General features: G+C 33.9%; 1 protein-coding gene across 1 annotated transcript in view; it reads right to left on the bottom strand.

Annotated features, from left to right (window-relative positions):
- Positions 1-25,187, bottom strand: part of LOC143062698 (obscurin-like protein 1) — a 198,541-nt gene that overhangs the window by 120,535 nt on the left and 52,819 nt on the right. The window contains exon 14 of the mRNA XM_076234448.1: positions 23,898-24,158. Within this exon, the coding sequence (XP_076090563.1) occupies positions 23,898-24,158 (261 nt within the window). The remainder of the gene's footprint in view (positions 1-23,897; positions 24,159-25,187) is intronic.

The following is a 25,187-nucleotide window of genomic DNA, read 5'->3' as shown; positions in this document are numbered from 1 at the left end:
CCTAATTCCTAAACTGTTGAAACCAAAACTCCCAAAATCAATCCCAACCGTTCTTTTGTGGTCATAAACCTTGTGTCAAAATTTCATAGATTTCTATTAACTTAAACTAAAGTTATAGTGCGAAAACCAAGAAAATGCTTATTTGGGCCCTTTTTGGCCCCTAATTCCTAAAATGTTGGGACCAAAACTCCCAAAATCAATACCAACCTTCCTTTTGTGGTCATAAACCTTGTGTTAAAATTTCATAGATTTCCATTCACTTTTACTAAAGTTAGAGTGCGAAAACTAAAAGTATTCGGACGACGACGACGACGCAGACGACGACGCCAACGTGATAGCAATATACGACGATAAATATTTCAAATTTTGCGGTCGTATAATAAATACAATAGCTATTGTTCTCTGTGAAGTTTATTCACTAGAACCTTTTAAAATTTTTCTAAGATAATTACCAAAACTGCAAAATTATCAATTCAGGGGCAATACCTAACAAGAGGCTCTCAAGAGCCTGAATCGTTCACCTGTGTTTTTTTGCTTAAATCTTTCATCAATGATTATTCTTTTTCAATATATATTACTGAACAGCTTAAAAATTCCATTTAAATGTTCTTTGAATCTGTCATATTTTCTTCAAAAGCAAAACAAATGCATTTTACCCCATATGTTCCATTTTAGTCATAGTGGCTATGTTTCAAGAACGTACAAGAAATAAGATACAAAATTTATACAAGATACTTTAAAACTCATTCAGCCCAAGTTTGGCTGAAATTAATTCAGCAGTTTCAAATGAGAAGATTTTTTAGAGTATTAAGCATACAGAATGAACAAATTGTGAACATTTGTATTTAAAGGGCAATAACTCCTGAAGGGGACTATAATTGACTATTTTTGTCATATTAAATTATTTGTAGATCTTACTTTGCTGAACATGTTGGCTGCTAACAGTTTATCTTTATAATTAATAATATTCAAAATAATAACCAAATAAATGGAGAATGTGTCCCCATGGACACAGATGATGCCCCCACATGCATACAACATTATAAAGGGACATAAATAATGCTACCCAAATTTGTACTTGATCTCAGTTTTTTGGTGATAAGTATTGTGTAATAGGTCTCATAATGTTTGGTTGGGACAAACTTAAGTTAAAGAACAGAAACTAAAAATTTTGCATATGTTAGAGTTATAAAGGGGCATAACTCTATAATGATTAAAGCGACAACACCAAAATTCAACTTGATCTGTATTTAAGTGTTCTCCCCAGAAAATTTTGATAGCAGCACATTTGGCGTAAAACTATTTTTTTCAATGTCATTTGACGTGTCGCAGCGATGCTCTATATCCTTTATGTTGTATGTTTATATTGTTCAATTCATAACTGAGAATACAATGTAACTATACCCATGATAGCAGTTGTTTCAATTTATGTTTTCTATATTCATTTATAGTTACAGAATTATTTTTTTCCTCTTGGGCCAAATATAAATATATTTGTGTTTCCAGTTACCCTACCTTAGTTAACACAACTAAAGAATGAATGAATCTTATATAAAATGGGAAGAGAAAGTATCATAATCATATAGCAATAACAAATTTTCTTCGTCATGTCTATGAAATTCATTGTTTCATGGTACTAAAATGAATTAGTCCCAGTTGTTTCTTTAAAAGATATATATTTTTAACAAAAGTTAAGCTACTTTTATCAGTATATATATATATATATATAAAAAATAATACATTTAGTAAGAACTAACAATTAGTCAGTTAATACGTTTGGAATGCTTAGATTTCTCTTTTGATATTTTTTTGTGTCTACTGTGTCATTTGTGCATCTGTAGTTATTATTGTAAAAATGCGGATTTTTGTCGTATCTGGCCTTGTTCAAATCTGTAGTTTACATAAATGTTTCAATGTCAGCAGAAGGAAAATTTACGAAAATAAACAATGTTCATGATGTTTGACAAGAGAATTAGATTGGGAATGCATATGACGCTTTTGAAACATTAGCTAAAGACAATTATGATAACTTTCTAAGGAAGAATCAAATTTATTTAGCTCAAAAAACAAAATGTTTTATTTACGCTCTCAATTGACAAGTAGTTGATAGTAGTCAAAATATACGACCAAACCTCTTTTTTAAAGAGATAAATTGTTTGTATCTTTGATATTTTTCATTATGCAAACGTAGATTTCGAATTGTTTTATGATTTTCTGATTACATTTTCTGCATGTCGAAATTTGAGATTGGACCATGTGGTATATAAGTCATGTCACAAGTGTCAGCTTGGGGTATTCATATCCAAACAGTTATCACCCAAAGGGCAATCAACACCTATCTAATCGCTCTAAACTGACTCTATTGTCCCACTTGAAGGGATTACAATAACAGGTGATATATAATAAGCGGTAATTAGATGAAAGTTCAAAATTTCGGACATGGTTTTACGATAGAGACAAGCAAAATAGCATCCTCAAAATAATTATAGTGTCGCAGAAACTATTATAGCATCACTGGAAATAAATATAGCGACACGGTGCCACAACTGATTTTGTGGAAAAAGCGTTGAATATAAGTTTCATAAAATTTGGATGAGCCTGAACTTAAGTTAGAGAAGATAAATTAAAAATTTTCCATTGTTTTCCATTTATAAAGGGGCATAACTCATGAATGGTTAAAGTGACCCCACAAAAATTCAAACTTGATCTGTAATTTGTTATTATTACTATTGTGTATAAGTTTCATAACATTTGGTTGTGTCAAACTTAAGGTTTATGTACCCTTCTATAGCCATTTTTGGACGAACTTTTCAAACTTCAATTGTATCAAAACTACAGATATTATGAATAATAGAGATAGGCCATTTTGTACATATTCCAAGGGGAAACTTGATGCAAAGCATTATTTTTTACTGTTCCATTGCATTTCATAGAAAAAGAGGACTTTGTGGCAAATAAATCAAGATTTTTATAGAAAATCCACAGCCTTTATCCTTGTACTCTCATATTTGGCAATTTGATGACTGATAGATATAGGATTATTGCATGCAGTGCTAGCATTGATTTCCTTAAAACAAGTTTATAAATGTAGTTATTGGTTAAGACAAGTATAAATATGGCCAAAATCAAGTACACCTTTTAGGGTGCGCTCGACTTTTGTGACTCAGCACGAGGTGTTTTGGAATTTACAGGTTACTTAGAACTTTTTGTAAAAAATAAACACTAGCACATCATAGAAAATCAAGTGAGTAATTTATGTTTCAAATTTTATAACAAAAATCTCTGTATTAAAGGCTGTGGATTTTCTATAAAAATCTTGATTTATTTGCCACAAAGTCCTCTTTTTCTATCAAATGCAATGAAACAGTAAAAAATAATGCTTTGCATCAAGTTTCCCCTTGGAACATGTACTAAATGGCCTTTCTCTATTATTTATTACATCTTTAGTTTTGATACAATTGAGGTTTGAAAAATTCCTACAAAAATGGCTACAGAAGGGTACATAAACCTTAAGTTAGAGAAAACAAACAGAATATTTTGTAATTTTTCCAATTTTAAAGTGGCATAACTCTAGAACGGTTAGAGTGACACACCCAAAATTCAAACCTAATCTGTCATTTGTGATAAAAACTATTGAGTATAAGTTTCATAACATTTGGTTGAGTTAAACTTAAGTTAGAGAACAGAAACTAAATATTTTGTAATTTTTCTAATTTTAAAGGGACATTACTCTAAAGCAGTTAGAGTGACACTACTTAAATCTATTTTGTGATAATAAGTATTGTGTACAAGTTTCATGACATTTAGTTGAGACAAACTTCAGTTAGAGAATGATAACTAAAATTATTTTAATTTTTTTCATTTATAAAGGGGCATAATTGAAGAACAGTTAAAGTGACACCAACAAAATTCCAAATTGATCTGTGTTTTGTGGTAGCATTGTGCATAGGCTTCATAATATTTGGTTGAGGCAAACTTAAAGGGACACTAGCTGTCAAATTCATGTTCACCAGTTTTAATCAAATTCTCATATTTGATATATAACAATGTAAAACATTTATCCAAACTTAATTATTAAAAGTCAAAACAAGAGAGTTAATTGGTCATTCATCAAATTTTTGGGCTGGAAATATGGAGGTTTTTGGAGTTAAAAAAGTGCAAAATATTATATATAACCAATCTGTATGTTGAGTTCACTTTTATCCTCAATTGCCAGAACTGGTCCAATCCAATTAGTTATGATAATGCTATAAAATATATCTTAATTGTGCAGTTAATGAATATCTTTTAAGTGCAGTTGATGAAATGGAATATCATCTAATTGAATTCATTTTGAAGACTTGATTTTGAAACTCATGACTATCAAAGTAAGTTGCATGATGAACTTGCATCTACTGAAAAATATTTGTATTCCTCATCTCAGATATGGACTTAAATGCAGCCTTTCACCTCATTTATTCATCAATGAATTTTATGTCAAGATGACATATCTTTAGAACCCTCGATTCTTACTATTACAGTCGAGGATTATGCCAGGCAATGGGCTAAACGTGAAAAGGAAGACGTAGACACTCTATCCGAATGGATTAAGGCAGTGAGGTCGTTAATACAAATCAGAATCAAGAAACTGAATGGGTCCATCTGAATGCCCATTCTACGTCAATCTTTGAAGACCCAAATGTTTCTAAACACTTATCCGACCTCCATGATAAATATGTTGTTGTCCCCGCAGACAAAGCCCCAAATAACATCGTTTTTGTCTGTAAAAGTCACTACATTAATTGCTTGATAAACGAATTAGGTATAGACAATTCACTTGGAAACTCAACATATACCCTCACGACACTTACCAAAGAGGAAATCCTGGATAATCATAGGTCTGTTCTTTGTTCCTTTGGTATTTCAACCAAAGATGAAGAACTGGATCTTCCATCACTGTATTGGATACCTAAACTACATAAGTGTCCTTACAAACAACGGTATATTGCTGGGTCTTCCAAGTGCTCCACGAAACCTCTTTCTAAATTATTAACATCTATTTTATCAGCAATCAAAGACGGACTTCAAAGTTATTGTGAAACTGCCTATTCTAGAGGTGGCGTGAATCAGATGTGGATACTTAAAAATTCCAAAGATCTTTTAGAGTACATACAATCTAACTCTCTTTCATCTTGTAACAGTATTAAAACATTTGACTTTTCTACTCTTTACACAAGTATTCCACATTCCAAACTAAAAGACAAATTGAAATAGTTGGTATTACTTTGCTTCATTAAAAAGAATGGCCAACGTAGATACAAGTATCTTGTCTTAGGGAGGGATAAATCATACTTTGTAAAGAATCACTCTGATTCTAACAAAAAATTCTCTGAAACCGATATTATCAAGATGCTTGATTTCTTGATTGACAACATATTTGTAACGTTCGGAAGACATGTTTTTCAACAGACGGTCGGCATCCCAATGGGAACAAACTGTGCCCCTCTACTTGCTGACTTGTTGCTTTATTATTATGAGGCTGACTTCATGCGGGAACTTCTTAGGAAGAAAGATAAGAAGTTAGCAATATCCTTTAACTCTACTTTCCGCTATATAGTTTAATAGTTTAATAGTTTATTTCAAACCAAAAGCAATACAGCTTATAGGTATATCATAAATATGTACATGTATATCATAACAGAACATTTTAAATACAATAGGAGGCAAGACTACATAGTATAAATCATTCAGAAGATTGTCATGAAAATTTTATATCTGTGGCGTATTTCAGATATTTTCCTAAATTATATAATTCCGAAACATTCTTTGTTGACAATAATTGAACTAATTTAAAAACAGATGCATTTGTATAATAATACCTTTTTATATACATTTTTCTAATATTTTCATATTTTGGACATTTTAAAATAAAATGAAACTCATCCTCGATGTCACCCTGGTTACATAAGATACATAATCTTTCATTTTTTGCTTTTTTAATGAACCTACCATATTCAATATTCAATTTGTGAGAACACAGTCTATACTTAGTTAAAAATCTAATACATTGTGGACTTAAATTTTTTGTCAAATAAAACTGCAATTGAACATTATCCACAAGGTGTTTATAGATAGTACATTTTGATGATGAATCGAAAAACATATTTCTTTCTTGAAGAAAATGGTCAATAAGCCTTTGTTTGAATAAAATAATCAAAATTCTCTGAAACCGATATTATCAAGATGCTTGATTTCTTGATTGACAACATATTTGTAACGTTCGGAGGACATGTTTTTCAACAGACGGTCGGCATCCCAATGGGAACAAACTGTGCCCCTCTACTTGCTGACTTGTTGCTTTATTATTATGAGGCTGACTTTATGCGGGAACTTCTTAGGAAGAAAGATAAGAAGTTAGCAATATCCTTTAACTCTACTTTCCGCTATATAGATGACGTTCTTTCACTAAACAATTCAAAATTTGGTGACTATGTGGAACGCATCTATCCCATCGAATTGGAGATAAAGGATACTACAGATACAGTTAAGTCGGCTTCATATCTTGACTTACATCTAGAAAATTGACAATGAGGGTCTATTGAAAACAAAACTTTACGACAAAAGAGATGATTTCAGCTTTCCAATTGTGAACTTTCCATTTCTAAGTAGCAACATTCCAGCAGCACCTGCATACGGGGTATATATCTCCCAATTGATACGGTATTCCTGTGCTTGCATTTCCTATCACGATTTTCTTGATAGAGGGTTACTGCTCACAAGGAAGCTATTAAACCAAGAGTTCCAAATGGTGAAGTTGAAATCATCCCTTCGTAAATTTTACGGACGCCATCACGAGTTGGTTGACCGTTATGGAATAACCGTTTCACAAATGATATCGGATATGTTCCTTACGTCATAACTACAATCCCCTTCCCTTTCATGAACGTGACCTACCGAATTGGACTATTTACCGGATTTGTAATCACATAAGCAACACGACGGGTGCCACATGTGGAACAGGATCTGTTTACCCTTCCAGAGCACCTGAGATCACCACTAGTTTTTGTGTACTACTGTTTTTCTGTTTGTCTTTTTCATTTTTAGCCATGGCGTTGTCAGTTTGTTTTAGATTTATGAGTTTGACTGTCCCTTTGGTATCTTTCGTCCCTCTTTTATTACCACTGGGTTGATGTCTCTGCTGGTAGACATTTTGTCCCCGAGGACATCATCCGCCCAGTAGCAAAACTACAATTGCATGAACTTACGAAGATCAAACAGGAAACTGGCTCGGACGTCGCCCAGTATAAAAAGGTCCGAAACAGACGACACCATGGACACGGTGTCGTCTGATATGGCAGGTGTCCCCTAATCACCAGATATGACCAATATCTCAAACACGACTCATTCAGATCATCGTCCTAGTGACAATAGCAATATTACACATATACAGCTATGTTCAGTTCTCCTTAAAGACATTTTGGTTTTTGATGACACAGTACAACACTGTCGCATTTCAAAATGTGAGACCAAAGGCTGCAAAACATGTGCTATTTTAATTACAGATGCTGAATTCACTAGCAATTTGACCAAGAAGTCATATTTTACCAGAAGTTACGATGATCTGAATTGTAAATCGATAAATGTCGTCTACGGATTAGAGTGCAACCTTTGCGGATTGGTATACGTCGGTGAAACGAAAGGAAGGCTAAACAAACGTATGTGCGGTCATAGATCAGACATTAACCTCAATGCTAACGACATTCTATACCAGAATTTCAATCAGCCCGATCATTCCATCGTTTCTATGACAGTTCGCATTATCGAAAAGATGTACCCTAGCTATAACAATCCTAATTTTTCAACGACTCTCCGTAGACAAAAAGAAGACTACTGGATTAGACAATTGGGAACTGCAACACCGTATGGCTGCAATGACAAAATTGATGGTATAGGTATTCTATCTAGTCCTTCGTGTAACTCAGTGAATGTGATGAATATTTTCAACTCGACTCCTCGACGTAGACGCAGTCATGGTCATCGTCATTATACATCACCTTCTCTGCATGATGTCTCTATTAATGACTTGCTGTCATTCATACTAAAGTCGTTAGGTATTCATCACATTCGCACAAACCTTTATTCATTACTCCTTTCAAAACTTCATTCTCTGTTCAATTTATGTTTGGAATCCACTATTACAAACCCTCATGCAAACCAATACAAACTTCAAGCTATAATTTCCGATATTGCAAGTCACAGACTTTTCAAGCCAGTTCGCATTGGAAAAGATGAAAAAGAGAAAAGATCTTTTCTAAATCTTTCCTTTGCCAACAAAGGTCTCGATGGCGTCAACCTAGGCAATATCCTTCATCATAAATTAGTTCAATCGAAAATACCTCCTTATTTCAAAGACCAGTCTGTACCAATAATTTCTTATACCTATACCAAACCTATTGCAACTAAAATTTTCAATTACAAACGCGTTTTGCAGAATCTCGATATTGACGACTTCAAGTCTAAACCTCCTGATTGCACTTGTGCTAGTTCCCAATTCATATATAATCCTGCTGGCCACGTTATTACCGGTGACATTAACATTGTTAATAACACTTCTCTACGAAATGTGTTATCGAAAGGTCCGAAATATCGTGAGCCTAAATCCATCAATTGGAAATACAACTTTAAAATTTTGATGGACTCAGTCGAGGATTATGCCAGGCAATGGGCTAAACGTGAAAAGGAAGACGTAGACACTCTATCCGAATGGATTAAGACAGTGAGGTCGTTAATACAAATCAGAATCAAGAAACTGAATGGGTCCATCAATGCCCATGCTACGTCAATCTTTAAAGACCCAAATGTTGCTAAACACTTATCCGACCACCATGATAAATATGTTGTTGTCCCCGCAGACAAAGCCCCAAATAACATCGTTTTTGTCTGTAAAAGTCACTACATTAATTGCTTGATAAACGAATTAGGTATAGACAATTCACTTGGAAACTCAACATATACCCTCACGACACTTACCAAAGAGGAAATCCTGGATAATCATAGGTCTGTTCTTTGTTCCTTTGGTATTTCAACCAAAGATGAAGAACTGGATCTATCATCACTGTATTGGATACCTAAACTACATAAGTGTCCTTACAAACAACGGTATATTGCTGGGTCTTCCAAGTGCTCCACGAAACCTCTTTCTAAATTATTAACATCTATTTTATCAGCAATCAAAGACGGGCTTCAAAGTTATTGTGAAACTGCCTATTCTAGAGGTGGCGTGAATCAGATGTGGATACTTAAAAATTCCAAAGATCTTTTAGAGTACATACAATCTAACTCTCTTTCATCTTGTAACAGTATTAAAACATTTGACTTTTCTACTCTTTACACAAGTATTCCACATTCCAAACTAAAAGACAAATTGAAAGAGTTGGTATTACTTTGCTTCATTAAAAAGAATGGCCAACGTAGATACAAGTATCTTGTCTTAGGGAGGGATAAATCATACTTTGTAAAGAATCACTCTGATTCTAACAAAAAAATCTCTGAAACCGATATTATCAAGATGCTTGATTTCTTGATTGACAACATATTTGTAACGTTCGAAGGACATGTTTTTCAACAGACTGTTGGCATCCCAATGGGAACAAACTGTGCCACTCTACTTGCCGACTTGTTTCTTTATTATTATGAGGCTGACTTCATGCAGGAACTTCTTAGGAAGAAAGATCAGAAGATAGCACTATCCTTTAACTCTACTTTCCGCTATATAGATGACGTTCTTTCACTAAACAATTCAAAATTTGGTGACTATGTGGAACGCATCTATCCCATCGAATTGGAGATAAAGGATACTACAGATACAGTTAAGTCGGCTTCATATCTTGACTTACATCTAGAAATTGACAATGAGGGTCGGTTGAAAACAAAACTTTACGACAAAAAAGATGATTTCAGCTTTCCAATTGTGAACTTTCCATTTCTAAGTAGCAACATTCCAGCAGCACCTGCATACGGGGTATATATCTCCCAATTGATACATTATTCCCGTGCTTGCATTTCCTATCATGATTTTCTTGATAGAGGGTTACTGCTCACAAGGAAGCTATTAAACCAAGAGTTCCAAATGGTGAAGTTGAAATCATCCCTTCGTAAATTTTACGGACGCCATCACGAGTTGGTTGACCGTTATGGAATAACCGTTTCACATATCGGATATGTTCCTTACGTCATAACTACAATCCCCTTCTCTTTCATGAACGTGACCTACCGAATTAGACTATTTACCGGATTTGTAATCACATAAGCAACACGACGGGTGCCACATGTGGAGCAGGATCTGCTTACCCTTCCGGAGCACCTGAGATCACCACTTGTTTTTGGTTGGGTTCGTGTTGTTTATTCTTTAGTTTTCTATGTTGTGTCATGTGTACAACTGTTTTTCTGTTTGTCTTTTTCATTTTTAGCCATGGCGTTGTCAGTTTGTTTTAGATTTATGAGTTTGACTGTCCCTTTGGTATCTTTCGTCCCTCTTTTACAGATACATCTACTGATTGAATATTATTTCTCAGATAGGACTCTAAAACAAATTTTAATCAGTCACTCATATATGAAATGTAGGTCAAGATAACCTTATTTTTATCAGGACTTCTTGGTTTTTCGAGACGCATCTATGAACAAAATCTCATGAACTATGACTTATATTCCCACGGATAGATGGAGAGCTGTGGTGTAGAAGTTAGTGCATCTGACAACTAAGTTACTAACGTAAAGGTTCCTGGTTCCATCCTCGTTCAGGGGAGAACATTTCAGGGACTACTCTTTCAGCTCTCCCTTGACATCATTTGAGAGTATGGTCTTGAGAAACAATGATAGTCCGTCGGAATGGGAGGATAAATGGCTGACCAATGCGAAGAGAGAGCCATATGGCTTGCACGTAAAAGATACCCTTGTAGATTTCAAATTAGAGGCTCTCAAGAGCCTGTGTCACTCACCTGTTACTGTATTTACTGATGTCGGCCATCTTGGTTGGTAGGCGGGGTCATTAGACACTTTTTAAAAATAGATACCCTAGTAATAATTGTGGCCAAGTTTGGTTAAATTTGGCCCATAGTTTTAGAAAAGAAGATTTTTGTACAAATTACAAAAATGACGAAAAGTTGTTCAATATTGACTATTAAGGACAATAACTCCTTAAGGGGTTCTCTGACAATTTTGGTCATGTTGACTTATTTGTAGATCTTACTTTGCTGAACATTATTGCTGTTTACAGTTTATCTCTATCTATAATACAAATGTAGTATTCAAGATAATAACCAAAAACTGCAAAATTTCCTTAAAATTACCAATTTTAGGGCAGCATACCAACAACGGGTTGTAGGATTCATCTGAAAATTTGCAAGGGGGTAGATCTTATTCTGATGGACATTTAAATCTTGAAAGATATGCCCTAAATGTCTTAGTTTTAAAGATATAAAGCAAAAACTGCATTTTACCACTATGTTCTAATTTTAGCCATGTCCGCCATTTTCTTTGGTAGGTGGGGTCATTGGACTCATTTTTCAAACTATATACCACAATAATGATTGTGGCCAAGTTAGTTTAAATTTGGCCCAGTAGTTTCAGAGGAGAAGATTTTTGTACAAGTTACAAACTAGAGGCTCTAAAGAGCCTGTGTCACTCACCTTGGTATATGTGAATATCAAACAAAAGAAACAGATGGATTCATGACAAATTGTGTTTTGGTGATGGTGATGTGTTTGTACATCTTACTTTACTGAACATTCTTGCTGCTTACAATTATCTCTATCTATAATGAACTTGGCCCAATGAAAATTGTTAAAAATTGACTATAAAGGACATTAACTCCTTAGGGGGTTAATTGACCATTTCAGTCATGTTGACTTATTTGTAAATCTTACTTTACTGAACATTATTGCTTTTACAGGTTATCTCTATCTATAATAGTATTCAAGATAATAACCAAAAACAGCAAAATTTCCTTAAAATTACCAATTTAGGGGCAGCAACCCAACAAGGGGTTGTCCGATTCATCTGAAAATTATTGGCCAGATAGATCTTGACGTAATAAACAATTTTACCATCTTTAGATTTGTTCTAAATGCTTTAGTTTTTGAGTTATAAGCCAAAAACTGCATTTTACCCCTATGTTCTATTTTTAGCTGTGGCGGCCATCTTAGTATAATGGCCGGGTCATTGGACATATTTTTTAAACTAGATACCCCAATGGTGATTGTGGACAAGTTTGGATAAATTTGGCCCAGTAGTTTCAGAGGAGAAGATTTTTGTAAAAGATTACTAAGATTTAAGAAAAATGGTTAAAATTGACTATAAAGGGCAATAACTCCTAAAGGGGTCAACTGACCATTTCGTTCATGTTGACTTATTTGTAAATCTTACTTTGCTGAACATTTTTGCTGTTTACAGTTTATTTCTATCTATAATAATATTCAAGATAATAACCAAAAACAGTAAAATTTCCATAAAATTACCAATTCTGGGGCAGCAACCCAACAACAGGTTGTCCCATTCATCTGAAAATTTCAGGGCAGATAGATTTTGACCTGATGAACGATTTAACCTCATTAGATTTGTTCTAAATGCTTTGGTTTTTGAGTTATAAGCCAAAAACTGCATTTTACCCCTATGTTCTATTTTTAGCCATGGCGGCCATCTTGGTTGATTGGCCAGGTCATCGGACACATTTTTTAAACTAGATACCCCAATGATTATTGTGGACAAGTTTGTATTAATTTGGCCTAGTAGTTTAAGAGGAGAAAATTTTTGTAAAAGATTACTAAGATTTACGAAAAATGGTTCAAAATTGACTATAAAGGGCAATAACTCCTAAAGGGGTCAACTGACAATTTCGGTCATGTTTGACTTATTTGTTAATCTTACTTTGCTGAACATTTTTGCTGTTTACAGTTTATCTCTATCTATAATAATATTCAAGATAATAACCATATAACGGCAAAATTTCCTTAAAATTGCCAATTCAGGGGCAGCAACCCAACAACCAGTCGTCCGATTCATCTGAAAATTTCAGGGCAGATAGATAGTTCTATGTTTAGCCATGGCGGCCATCTTGGTTGGTTGGCCGGGTAACCGAACACATTTTTTAAACAAGATACCCCAATGATGATTGTGACCAAGTTTGGTTAAATTTGGCTCAGTAGTTTCAGAGAAGATTTTTGTACAAGGGGAGGGGATTCTGATGGACATTTAAATCTTGAAAGATTTGCCCTTAATGTCTTAGTTTCAAAGATATAAAGCAAAACCTGCATTTTACCACTATGTTTTAATTTTAGCCATGTCCACCATTTTGTTTGGTAGGTGGGGTCATCGGACACATTTTTAAAACTATATACCACAATTATGATTGTGGCCAAGTTAGTTTAAATTTGGCCCAGTAGTTTCAGAAAAGAAGATTTTTGTACAAGTTACCAACAAGAGGCTGTCACAACGACAGCAAACTGGATTTATTAATATTTATTTGTGTCCTGGCAATATCACAAGAACCATTACTGATGAATGGTGAAAGTGAAAATCGTCAATATCAAATTTGACCTCCATTTTGTCATCAGTATCAACATATTAAAATTTGAAAAACTTAGATTGAATGGTTCATAAGTAAATGCAACAACGTGAATGGAAACGCAATTTTACAATCTTTCAAGAACCATAACGCCTGAACGGTAAAAGTCAAAATCGTCATTATAGAACTTGACCTCTATTTTGTCATCAGTAACAACATATACAAATTTCAAAAGCTTTGGTTGAATGGTTCATGAGAAAATGCACGGACACGACCGGAAACACCATTTTTCAAGAACCATAACTCATGAACCGTAAAAGTCAAAATCGTCATTATTGAACTTGACCTCCATTTTGTCATCAGTAACAACATATTAAAATTTGGGAAGCTTTGGTAGAACAGTTCTTGCGTAAATGCACGGACACGACTGGAAACTCCATTTTTCAATCTTTCAAGAACCATAACTCCTGAACGGTAAAAGTCAAAATCGCCATTATTGAGCTTGACCTTCATTTAGTTGTCAGTAACAATATATTAAAATTTTAAAAGCTTTGGTTGAACGGTTCATGAATTAATGCACGGACAACATTTGATTGCCGTTCCCCCGGCCGCCCAACTGCCCGACCGCTTGGCCGCCCGCCATACATCCCAAAATCAATGACCGACATTTTTGTCACAAAAATCCGGTTAAAAATGACGAAAAAGTTGTTAAAATTGACTATAAAGGGCAATAACTCCTATAGGGGTTGACTGACAATTTTGGTCATGTTGACTTATTTGTAGGTCTTATTTTGCTGAACATTATTGCTGTTTACAGTTTATCTCTATCTATAATAGTATTCAAGATAATAAACAAAAACTGCAAAATTTTCTTAAAATTACCAATTCACAACAGGTTGTCCGATTCTTCTGAAAATTTGAGGGTAGATAGATCTTGACCTGATCAACAATTTTACCCCATGTCAGATTTGCTCTAAATGCTTTGGTTTTAAAGATATAAGCCAAAATATACATTTTACCCCTGTGTTCTATTTTTAGCCATGGTGGCCATCTTGGTTTGATGGCCAGGTCATCGGACACATTTTTTAAACTAGATACCCGAAGGATGATTGTGGCCAAGTTTGGTTAAATTTGGCCCAGTAGTTTCAGAGGAGAAGATTTTTGTAAAAGTTTACGGACGATGGAAGCAGGACGCCGGACGACGGATGCCAAGTGATGAGAAAAGCTCACTTGACCTTTCAGGTCAGGTGAGCTAAAAAGAGAAGGCTAAGGCCGCTACAATGCAGCACTCGCACCCGCATATTGGGAAGGAATTTATATAAGTTGCAATAACTTGTTTCCCAATCCACTATAAATAAATATGTTTAAACTAGATAGATGGACTTTAATTTTGTGATGGACAAATGAAACACTATATCTCTTCCTAAAATTCGTTTGACAAAAGATATAAAAATCTTAAAGCAAACAAAAATCAAATTATTCCTCTCAGTAAAGGTTGAGAAATCCTAGACATAATGTTTCATTTCTATTCAGTAATTTTATTGGTTTTATTTCCATGTATTGATATTTATATTGTCTCATGTACATTTACTCCGTATCGCTTCATATCTTCATCGGGTATACGACAGACTTAAAAACTGCTACATACTACAACTAAAAATCAAAAGGCTTCAGACAGTATACAAAATTATTCTCTTCGTAATAACTGACAAATCCTTGACTAAAATTTTTATTTCAATCTTTATTGTTGCAGTAAAATTGCAAAGAATTAAGAAACACCAAGTGGATAGTTGAGAGGTTTGAAAATCACTTTCAGTTACTGAAACATGTTACCTATACAATGGTGATGTGTTTGTAGATCTTACTTTACTGAACATTCTTGCTGATTACAATTATCTCTATCTATAATGAACTTGGCCAAGTAGTTACAGTGGAAATTATTTTGTAAAAATTTACAAAATTTATGAAAATTGTTAAAAATTGTCTCTAAGGCAATACCTCCTTAAGGGGTCAATCGATCATTTTGTTCATGTTGACTTATTTTTAGGTCTTATTTTGCTGTACATTATTGCTATTTACAGTTTATCTCTATCTATAATAATATTAAAATTGAGAATGGAAATGAGGAATGTGTCAAAGAGACAACAACCCGCCCAAATAAAAAACAACAGCAGAGGGTCACCAACAGGTCTTCAATGTAGCGAGAAATTCCCGCACCCGGAGGCGTCCTATAGAGAATAATACATGGCAAAATCCGTATCATATGCCGTATCATCACGAGATACCAATATCAGCACAAGGGCCTTTAGGCCCGAGGGATGATATTGGTCGAGGGTGATACGGTGTGTGATACGGATTTTGCCATGTATTATTCTGTTTATCATATATTTTTTAAAACCAAATTGAAATAGTAAAAAAATGCATTTGTGCAGAAACAAACTTCACGAGAATTATGACCAAATAAACAATAAAACTTCAGATATTTCTACATTTTATTGTACTATTTTATATAAAAATCGCTCGTCAAGTTACAGGGTAATAAATATTTGGGGAAAAAAATCGATTTTAGTTGAAATGATAGGACTTTTTTTTTTATTAGAAATCATTTTTTCCGTAAGCCTGAAAATGCGGCAACTGGACGACATAGGTCAAACGTTGATGTCATTCTAATCATGACGTCACGCCAGGTATGCGATACGGATTTTGCTATGCGATACGGGGTATGCGCTACGGGTTTAGCTATGCGATACAGGGTATGCGATACAGGGTAGGTGATACAGACCGGAAAAAAGCACCTTTATTAGATATACAAAATTGCTGTATTTTGTACTAAATATATGATAAATAATAATATTCAAGATAATAACCAAACTAGAGGCTCTAAAGAGCCTGTGTCGCTCACCTTGGTCTATGTGCATATTAAACAAAGGACACGGATGGATTCATGACAAAATTGTGTTTTGCTGATAGTAATGTGTTTGTAGATCTTACTTTACTGAACATTCTTGGTACTTAGAATTTTCTCTATCTATAATAAACTTGGACCTTTAGATACAGTGAAAAATATTTTGTAAAAATTTACAAAAATTTACCAAATTAGTGAAAATTGTTAAAAATTGAATAAAATGGGCAACAACTCCTTAAGGGGTCAACTGACGATTTTGGTCATGTTGACTTATTTCTAGATCTTATTTAGCTGAACATTATTGCTGTTTACAAGTTATCTCTATCTATAACAATATTCAAGATAATAACCAAAAACAGCAAAATTTCCTTAAAATTACTAATTCAGGGGCAGCAACCCAACAACAGGTTATCCGATTTATCTGAAAATTTCAAGGCAGATAGATCTTGACCTGTTACACAATTTTACTCCTTGCCAGATTTGCTCTAAATGCTTTGGTTTTTGAGTTATAAGCCCAAAACTGCATTTTACCCCTATGTTCTATTTTTAGCCATGGCGGCCATCTTGAATGGTTGGCCGGGTCACCGGACACATTTTTTTAAACAAGATACCCCAATGATGATTTTGGCCAAGTTTGGTGTAATTTGGCCAAGTAGTTTCAGAGGAGAAGATGTAAAAGATTACTAAGATTTACGAAAAATGGTTAAAAATTGACTATTAAGGGCAATAACTCCTAAAGGGGTCAACTGACCATTTCGGTCATGTTGACTTATTTGTAAATCTTTTTTTGCTGAACATTATTGCTGTTTACAGTTTATCTCTATCTATAATAATATTCAAGATAATAACCAAAAACAGCAAAATTTCATTAAAATTACTTATTCTGGGGCAGCAACCCAAAACTGGGTTGTCAAATTCATCTGAAAATTTCAGGGCAGGTAGATCTTGACCTGATAAACAAATTTACATCATGTCAGATTTACTCTAAATGCTTTGGTTTTTGAGTTATAAGCCAAAAACTGCATTTTACCCAAGGTTCTATTTTTAGCCATGGCGGCCATCTTGATTGGATGGCTGGATCATTGGACACATTTTTCAAACTACATACCCCAAAGATGGTTGTGGCCAAGTTTGGATTGATTTGGCCAAGTAGTTTCAGAGGAGAAGATTTTTGTAAAAGATTACTAAGATTTACGAAAAATGGTTAAAAATTGACTATAAAGGGCAATAACTCCTAAAGGGGTCAACTGACCATTTCGGTCATGTTGACTTATTTGCAAATATTACTTTGCTGAACATTATTGCTGTTTACAGTTTATTTCTATCTATAAAAATATTCAAGATAATAACCAAAAACAGCAAAATTTCCTTAAAATTACTAATTCAGGGGCAGCAACCCAACAACAGGTTATCCGATTTATCTGAAAATTTCAGGGCAGATAGATCTTGACCTGTTACACAAGTTTACCCCATGTCAGATTTGCTCTAAATGCTTTGGTTTTTGAGTTATAAGCCAAAAACTGCATTTTACCCCTATGTTCTATTTTTAGCCATGGCGGCCATCTTGGATGGTTGGCCGGGTCACCGGACACATTTTTTAAACTAGATACCCCAATGATGATTTTGGCCAAGTTTGGTGTAATTTGGCCCAGTAGTTTCAGAGGAGAAGATTTTTGTAAAAGTTAACGACGCCAGACGACGACGGACGACGGACGACGGACGCCAAGTGATGGGAAAAGCTCACTTGGCCCTTTGGGCCAGGTGAGCTAATAAAAAATTTCTGAAAATTACCAAATCAGGGACAGCAACCCAACAACCTGTTGCCTGAATGGTCTGAAAATTTCAGAGCAGACAGATGTTGACATTGTGAAAAATGTTAACCTGTCAGATTTGCTCTTTATGCTTTGGTTTCAGAGATATGAGCCAAAAACTGCAATTTACCCTATGTACTATTTTTAGCCATGTTTGCCATCTTGGTTCGTGGGCCGGGTCATCAGACACAATTTTAAAACTAGATACCCTAATGATGATTATGGACAAGTTTGGTTAAATTTGTCAAAGTAGTTTCAGAGGAGAAGATTTTTTTAAAAGATTACAAAAATATACGAAAAATTGTAAAAATTTACTATAAAGGGCCATTACTCCTTAAGGGGTCAACTGACCATTTTGGTCATGTTTGCCTTATTTGTAGATCTTACTTTGCTGAACATTATTGCTGTTTATAGTTTATCTCTATCTATAATAATATTCAAGATAAAAACCAAAAACAGTAAAATTTCCTTAAAATTACCAATTCAGGGACAGCAACCCTACAACAGGTTATCCGATTCATCTGAAAATGTCAGGGCAGATAGATCTTCTTGACCTGATAAACAAATTAACCCTATGTCAGATTTGCTCTAAATGCTTTGGTTTTTGAGTTATAAGCCAAAAACTGCATTTTACCCCTATGTTCTATTTTTAGCCATGGTGGCCATCTTGGTTGGTTGGCCAGGTCACCGGACACATTTTTTAAACTAGATACCCCAATGATGATTGTGGCCAAGTTTGGTTTAATTTGGCCCAGTAGTTTCAGAGGAGAAGATTTTTGTAAAAGTTAGCGACGACAGACGATGACAACAACAAGACGATGCCATACGCCATACGCAAAGTGATGAGAAAAGCTCACGTGGCCCTTCGGGCCAGGTGAGCTAAAAAACAGCAAAATTTCCTTAAATTTACCAATTCAGGGACAGCAACCCAACAACGGATTGTCCGATTGGTCTAAAAATTCAGGGCAGATAGATCTTGACCTGATAAACAATTTAACCCTGTGTCAGATTTGCTCTAAATGCTTTGGTTTCAGAGATATAAGCCAAAATCTACATGTTCTATTTTTAGCCATGGTGGCCTTCTTGGTTGGTTGGACAGGTAACCAGACACATTTTTTAAACTAAATACCCCAATGATGATTGAGGCCAAGTTTGGTTAAATTTAGCCCAGTAGTTTTAGAGGAGAAGATTTTTGTAAAAGTTAAGGACAACAGATGACGGACGCCAAGTGATGAGAAAGGCTCACTTGGCCCTTTGGGCCAGGTGAGCTAAAAATTACATCATCAGATAAAATTAGTTTATTTAAGTAAAATTTAAATCATATTGAGATAATTTTTTCTCTTCATCCTTGGCAGTGTGTGTGGTTCAAATTCAACTATATTTCGTAGTATAAAGTCTTTCCTTTATTAAAAATAAAGCTATTTTTGAAAGGCATGCACAATATTACCAGACATTGGAGGAACTCTCAAAACCGGGGTTTCCTAATTTTGGACACACAATTTACACAAAATCTTGAGAGTGATAAACCATACAAACAGAAGATAGAAGATTTTTTGAATTAAAAGTTTGTTACAAATGATTATGTGTTCACACAATATTATCCAATTATTGGTTTTATCAGTTGAATGAAGTGAAGTCATATTAGTCTTAGGTGCATGGATACACCGGACTGCACTGTAAGTAATTTGAAGAAATTATGTTTCTGTTGATTTCAGCTGTTCAAAGTTTCAGTTTATTATAGTTTTTATGGCTTTAAAGATAATAGGGAAACATTTAAATCATTCAAAATCATCATTTAAATGGCAATAACTTTTCCCAAAAAACAACTGATGATTTTTGCCATTTTACTAAATATCTGACCTTGTATCGATGATGATTTATGCTGTTAAAAATATTCTCTATGTCTATTATAAGAAAGATTTTTTCAATTAAAACCTCCTCTGATTATTTGCAATCAAAATGAAAAAAACTTCAATCCACCTAAAACTTATTAAAAAGGTTGATAATCCACAGCTTGACATATATGGTATGACATCTCATCTTTTCGTTGAAAACCTTATAAGGACCACAGGGGTATAAACATTTGGTACTAGAAGGTCCAGAACCTTTGAAACTCCAAGCTGAAAGGTCCACAACCTAAATTCCAGGTCCTACTTTTACTTGAAATATTTCATATCTCAGTAAGATACAAAATGAATGTGCTTTTGGTGTAAGGTTAGCTTGTTTCATTGTGACATATAGTGTCACTGGTGAACAACATTTTTAATAATAAATGTAATTGTCTTGTATATTATGAATTAAAATATCTTTTTTTGGTATTGGGGAGGGTGTCACTGTGGGTCGGTGCTTTGTCTCAATGATTGGTAATTAATTACTAATTATACCATTATCTCAGGGCTCACACTACTTCATAATCATATGGAGAAGTGACTTTTCTTTTTGAAACTGATAGGGAGAGGTGGTGAGATTTGGAAGAGAAGTGTTCATTACATGCGCTACAATGTTTGGTTTTTACTATAAAAGATTTATTGTCACCCGCCTGGAATTATTAATTTTTATTGTATTCAATTGGCAAACCTGGAATTAGTCCTGTATTGTAATTGTCTTCATTTCCGTTTTATGGCATCCATTGGCATTGTTCTTCAATATTGTTTTTGTCAGTCAGATACCTTGTTACTTGCGACAACAAATATTCATCTGACAGACAGATGGATGGAAGGACAGACAGAGGTAAAACAGTATACTCCCACTTTTTAAAATCAGGAGTATAATGATTGTGGAACATAAATGGATCATGAGATATCTTTTGGTTTACTTGCATTCAAGTTTTTGTCTTATTAAAATCTATTGAATGTCTACATTTTATTCATTTTCTAAAATGTTTCCTATAATTAAGCTTAATTGAAGATTTTACTGTTGCAAAATTTACAAAGACCAAGCTTAAAATATAATACAGTTATCTCCATTCTAATGCAGCACATTGAAATAAATTCCATTTACTGTGTTTATCCAGTGTCCTTTGGGTATCACAATAGCAATGGCTAAAACAGTTTACAAAATTGTAGTTTGAATTCTTCTCCCACAAACTGTTCAACATCAACTGGTAATTTTTTTAACTCATTGCTTCAGTGAAAGGTTGTTAGTGTGAAGTGAGTGCAGTGAAATAAAAAGTAACCCTTAATACCATCCAGCTCCAGTTAGTTGATGTCTTTGGCATGAAATTTAAACAAAATAATGACTTTCTATTATATAAGTCACTGATTTATAGATATAGGAAGATGTGGTATGACTGTCAATGAGACAACTCTTCATTAAAGTCACAATTTATAAAAGTAAACCATTATAGGTCAAAGTACGGTCTTGGACACGGAGCCTTGGCTCACAATTAACAACAAGCTATAAAGGGCCCCAAAAATCACTAGTGTAAAACCATTTAAACAGGAAAACCAATGGTACAACTTTGACATGAAAACTTCTATCATAAATAGATTTTATAAATAAATAGTTCAAAACATTGCTTTGAAAGTCTTTAATGTATAGCTCTGTTTTCTGATGAGACAATCATCAACCATACACATTTCAGAATCTCTTACAATTTACCAGAAGTTGAAAGTTTAATGAATACCCTTTAGATAAACTATAATTTTAAGCATCGTCAAACACATTTTTCAATTAAATAAAAGGTAGATTTATTTAGGAACTTCATTTGTAGGTATAGTCGCTGTCAGCTGATATTTGTTGCGGTTATCGGAAAATATAATCTTAACTATCAATCACGTTCACTCGAGATATAGTTTTTCTTATATTCCATTCATAAATCGTCAAAAGAAAAACCACTATTGACCTACCTGAACGGTAAAAGTCAAAATCTTCATTATTGAACTTGACCTCCATTTTGACATCAGTAACAACATATTAAAATTTGGGAAGCTTTGGTAGAACAGTTCATGTGTAAATACACGGACACGACTGGAAACTCCATTTTTCAATCTTTCAAGAACCATAACTCCTGAACGGTATAAGTCAAAATCGTCATTATTGAACTTGACCTCTATTTTGTCATCAGTAACAACATATAAAAATTTCAAAAGCTTTAGATGAATGGTTTATGAGAAAATGCACGGACACAACTGGAAACACCATTTTTCAATCTTTCAAGAACCATAACTCCTGAACGTTAAAAGTCAAAATCTTCATTATTCAACTTGACCTCCATTTTGACATCAGTAACAACATATTAAAATTTGGGAAGCTTTGGTAGAACAGTTCATGTGTAAATACACGGACACGACTGGAAACTCCATTTTTCAATCTTTCAAGAACCATAACTCCTGAACAGTATAAGTCAAAATCGTCATTATTGAACTCGACCTCTATTTTGTCATCAGTAACAACATATAAAAATTTCAAAAGCTTTAGATGAATGGTTTATGAGAAAATGCACGGACACAACTGGAAACACCATTTTTCAATCTTTCAAGAACCATAACTCCTGAACGTTAAAAGTCAAAATCTTCATTATTCAACTTGACCTCCATTTTGTCATCAGTAACAATATATATTAAAATTTGGGAAGCTTTGGTAGAACAGTTCATGCGTAAATGCACGGACACGACTGAAAACTTCATTTTTCAATCTTTCAAGAACCATAACTCCTGAACCGTAAAAGTCAAAATCGTCATTATTGAACTTGACCTCCATTTTGTCATCGGTAACAATATATTAAAATTTGGGAAGCTTTGGTAGAACAGTTCATGCGTAAATGCACGGACACGACTGGAAACTCCATTTTTCAATCTTTCAAGAACCATAACTCCTGAACCATAAAAGTCAAAATCGTCATTATTGACCTTGACCTCCATTTTGTCATCGGTAAAAACATATTAAAATTTGGGAAGCTTTGGTAGAACAGTTCATGCGTAAATGCACGGACACGACTGGAAACTCCATTTTTCAATCTTTCAAGAACCCTAATTCCTGAACGGTAAAAGTCAAAATCGCCATTATTGAACTTGACCTTCATTTAGATGTCAGTAACAACATATTAAAATTTTAAAAGCTTTGGTTGAACGGTTCATGAGTTAATGCACGGACACCATTTGATTGCCGCCCGCCTGGCCACCCACCGTACATCCCCAAATCAATAACCGACATTTTTGTCACAAAAATCCGGTCAAAAACTATATCACGAGTGAACAAGGTTGATAGTTTAGATTATTTTTACCGATAACCGCTACAAATTTCAGCTGACGGCGACTATAGTGGACTGGTAACTGGGATCCTATTCTAAGGGTTATATTCACTGGGGAATAATAGGGTTGTTTGAAGAAGGCTCCCAATTTGTCAGGGTTATTCACAGCTCCTGCAAATTTTTAGACAAAAATTAAAATTAAACTATGATTTCTGATTTCCTATTATATTAGCCAATCAAATAATAATACTGTAAAATATTGAAAAATATTATAATACCTGTTATTACCTGTACTATGCTAACAATAGGTCAAATGGCTCTTTAGATCATTTTTGAAATAATCACTTCTTAACAATCAACTATTACATTTTCAACATTTATGGAAACAATAATTTTAATTGATGGGTTGCCAATACTCAAATATTTGTAAATTTTTATAATATCTTTTACCTTCATTTACTGTTAATTGTGCTGAGCTATTTTTATCCTTAATCTGACATGAGTACTTTCCACTGTCATAAGTTGTAACACTTTTAAATACTAATTTATGAATTCTCCCATCAACTGTTATATTTATAGATTCAGAAGGCTTAAGCTCCTTTCCATCTTTGCTCCATATCCCTTCAATGTTTTCTTGTTTTACCTCACATGTTAATGTAACTGGATCACCGTGAAAGCAAGTCTGGTCTTTAAGTTCTTCACTAATAATAACTGAAATGAAATAAGACAATTTGTATCATCATGAAGGCCATTATAAAGGGATTTAATAGAGCTGAGGTGTTGAAAAGCTTATTTTAATTACATCAATCTAATGACATATGTGACAAGATTTACACAAGCAGTCACCATTTTGTATAAAAAATAATAATGTGGCGATTTGAATTCATTATTGGTGAAAAGAGTTTTGGAAAAGAAATATGCTGGTTTGATGTCCATCTTGTTTAATTTATTTCTGGTTTCTGTGACTGTCAATTGGTCAGACAATTCATGATTTCCTCATTAAACACATCTTACATTACAATATTGACAAAAATATGTAATTAAGCTGATAGCATTTGATATAGCTATTTGTAACAATGGACTTATTAACAAGAGGCTCTCAAGAGCCTTAATCACTCAACTGTTATTTTCTGCTTCAATCTTTCATCAATGATTTATTTTTGCTTTTTCAATATATATATCAATTAGTGGCTTAAAAATACCATTTAAATGTTCTTTGTATCTGTCATAGGCCAGAGAACACAGTTATTTCATAGTGCATTTCTTTAAGACAATAAATACAAATTAAAAAAAATCGCACCTGCTCTTTCTCAAAAAGATTTTACAGTTAACTGTACTACTAGTGGGACAAATTATATCAAATTTATAGAAACTTCTACCAACTCTAACTCAAAATGTTGACAATTCAGTGTTAAGGGGGTCTAAAATTCAGTTTGACAGCTTCAGACGCAATAAAATTTGGACATTTTTAACTGGACCAAATCACTACTTAACATAAAGATTCAGTACCCAATTTTTTTTAACATGTAATTACATCCCCCTTTTTAATATTTGATGCATTGAATGTCAAGAAATAAATTGGGTAAGTGTAACAAATAAAAAATGAAAGTTATACACTGTTCACACTAGGAACTATATTGGTAGGCAACAAAAACCAAAGGACGATAACTGTGTCCTTGGACCATATAAACATGTACTTCAAAAGCAAATCAATGCATTTTACCCATATTTTCCATTTTA

The sequence above is a fragment of the Mytilus galloprovincialis genome, chromosome 2 (assembly GCF_965363235.1).
Source record: "Mytilus galloprovincialis chromosome 2, xbMytGall1.hap1.1, whole genome shotgun sequence".
Taxonomy (NCBI): domain Eukaryota; kingdom Metazoa; phylum Mollusca; class Bivalvia; order Mytilida; family Mytilidae; genus Mytilus; species Mytilus galloprovincialis.
Note: the sequence above shows the minus strand (reverse complement) of the source record. Positions and strands in the feature narration are given on the sequence as shown.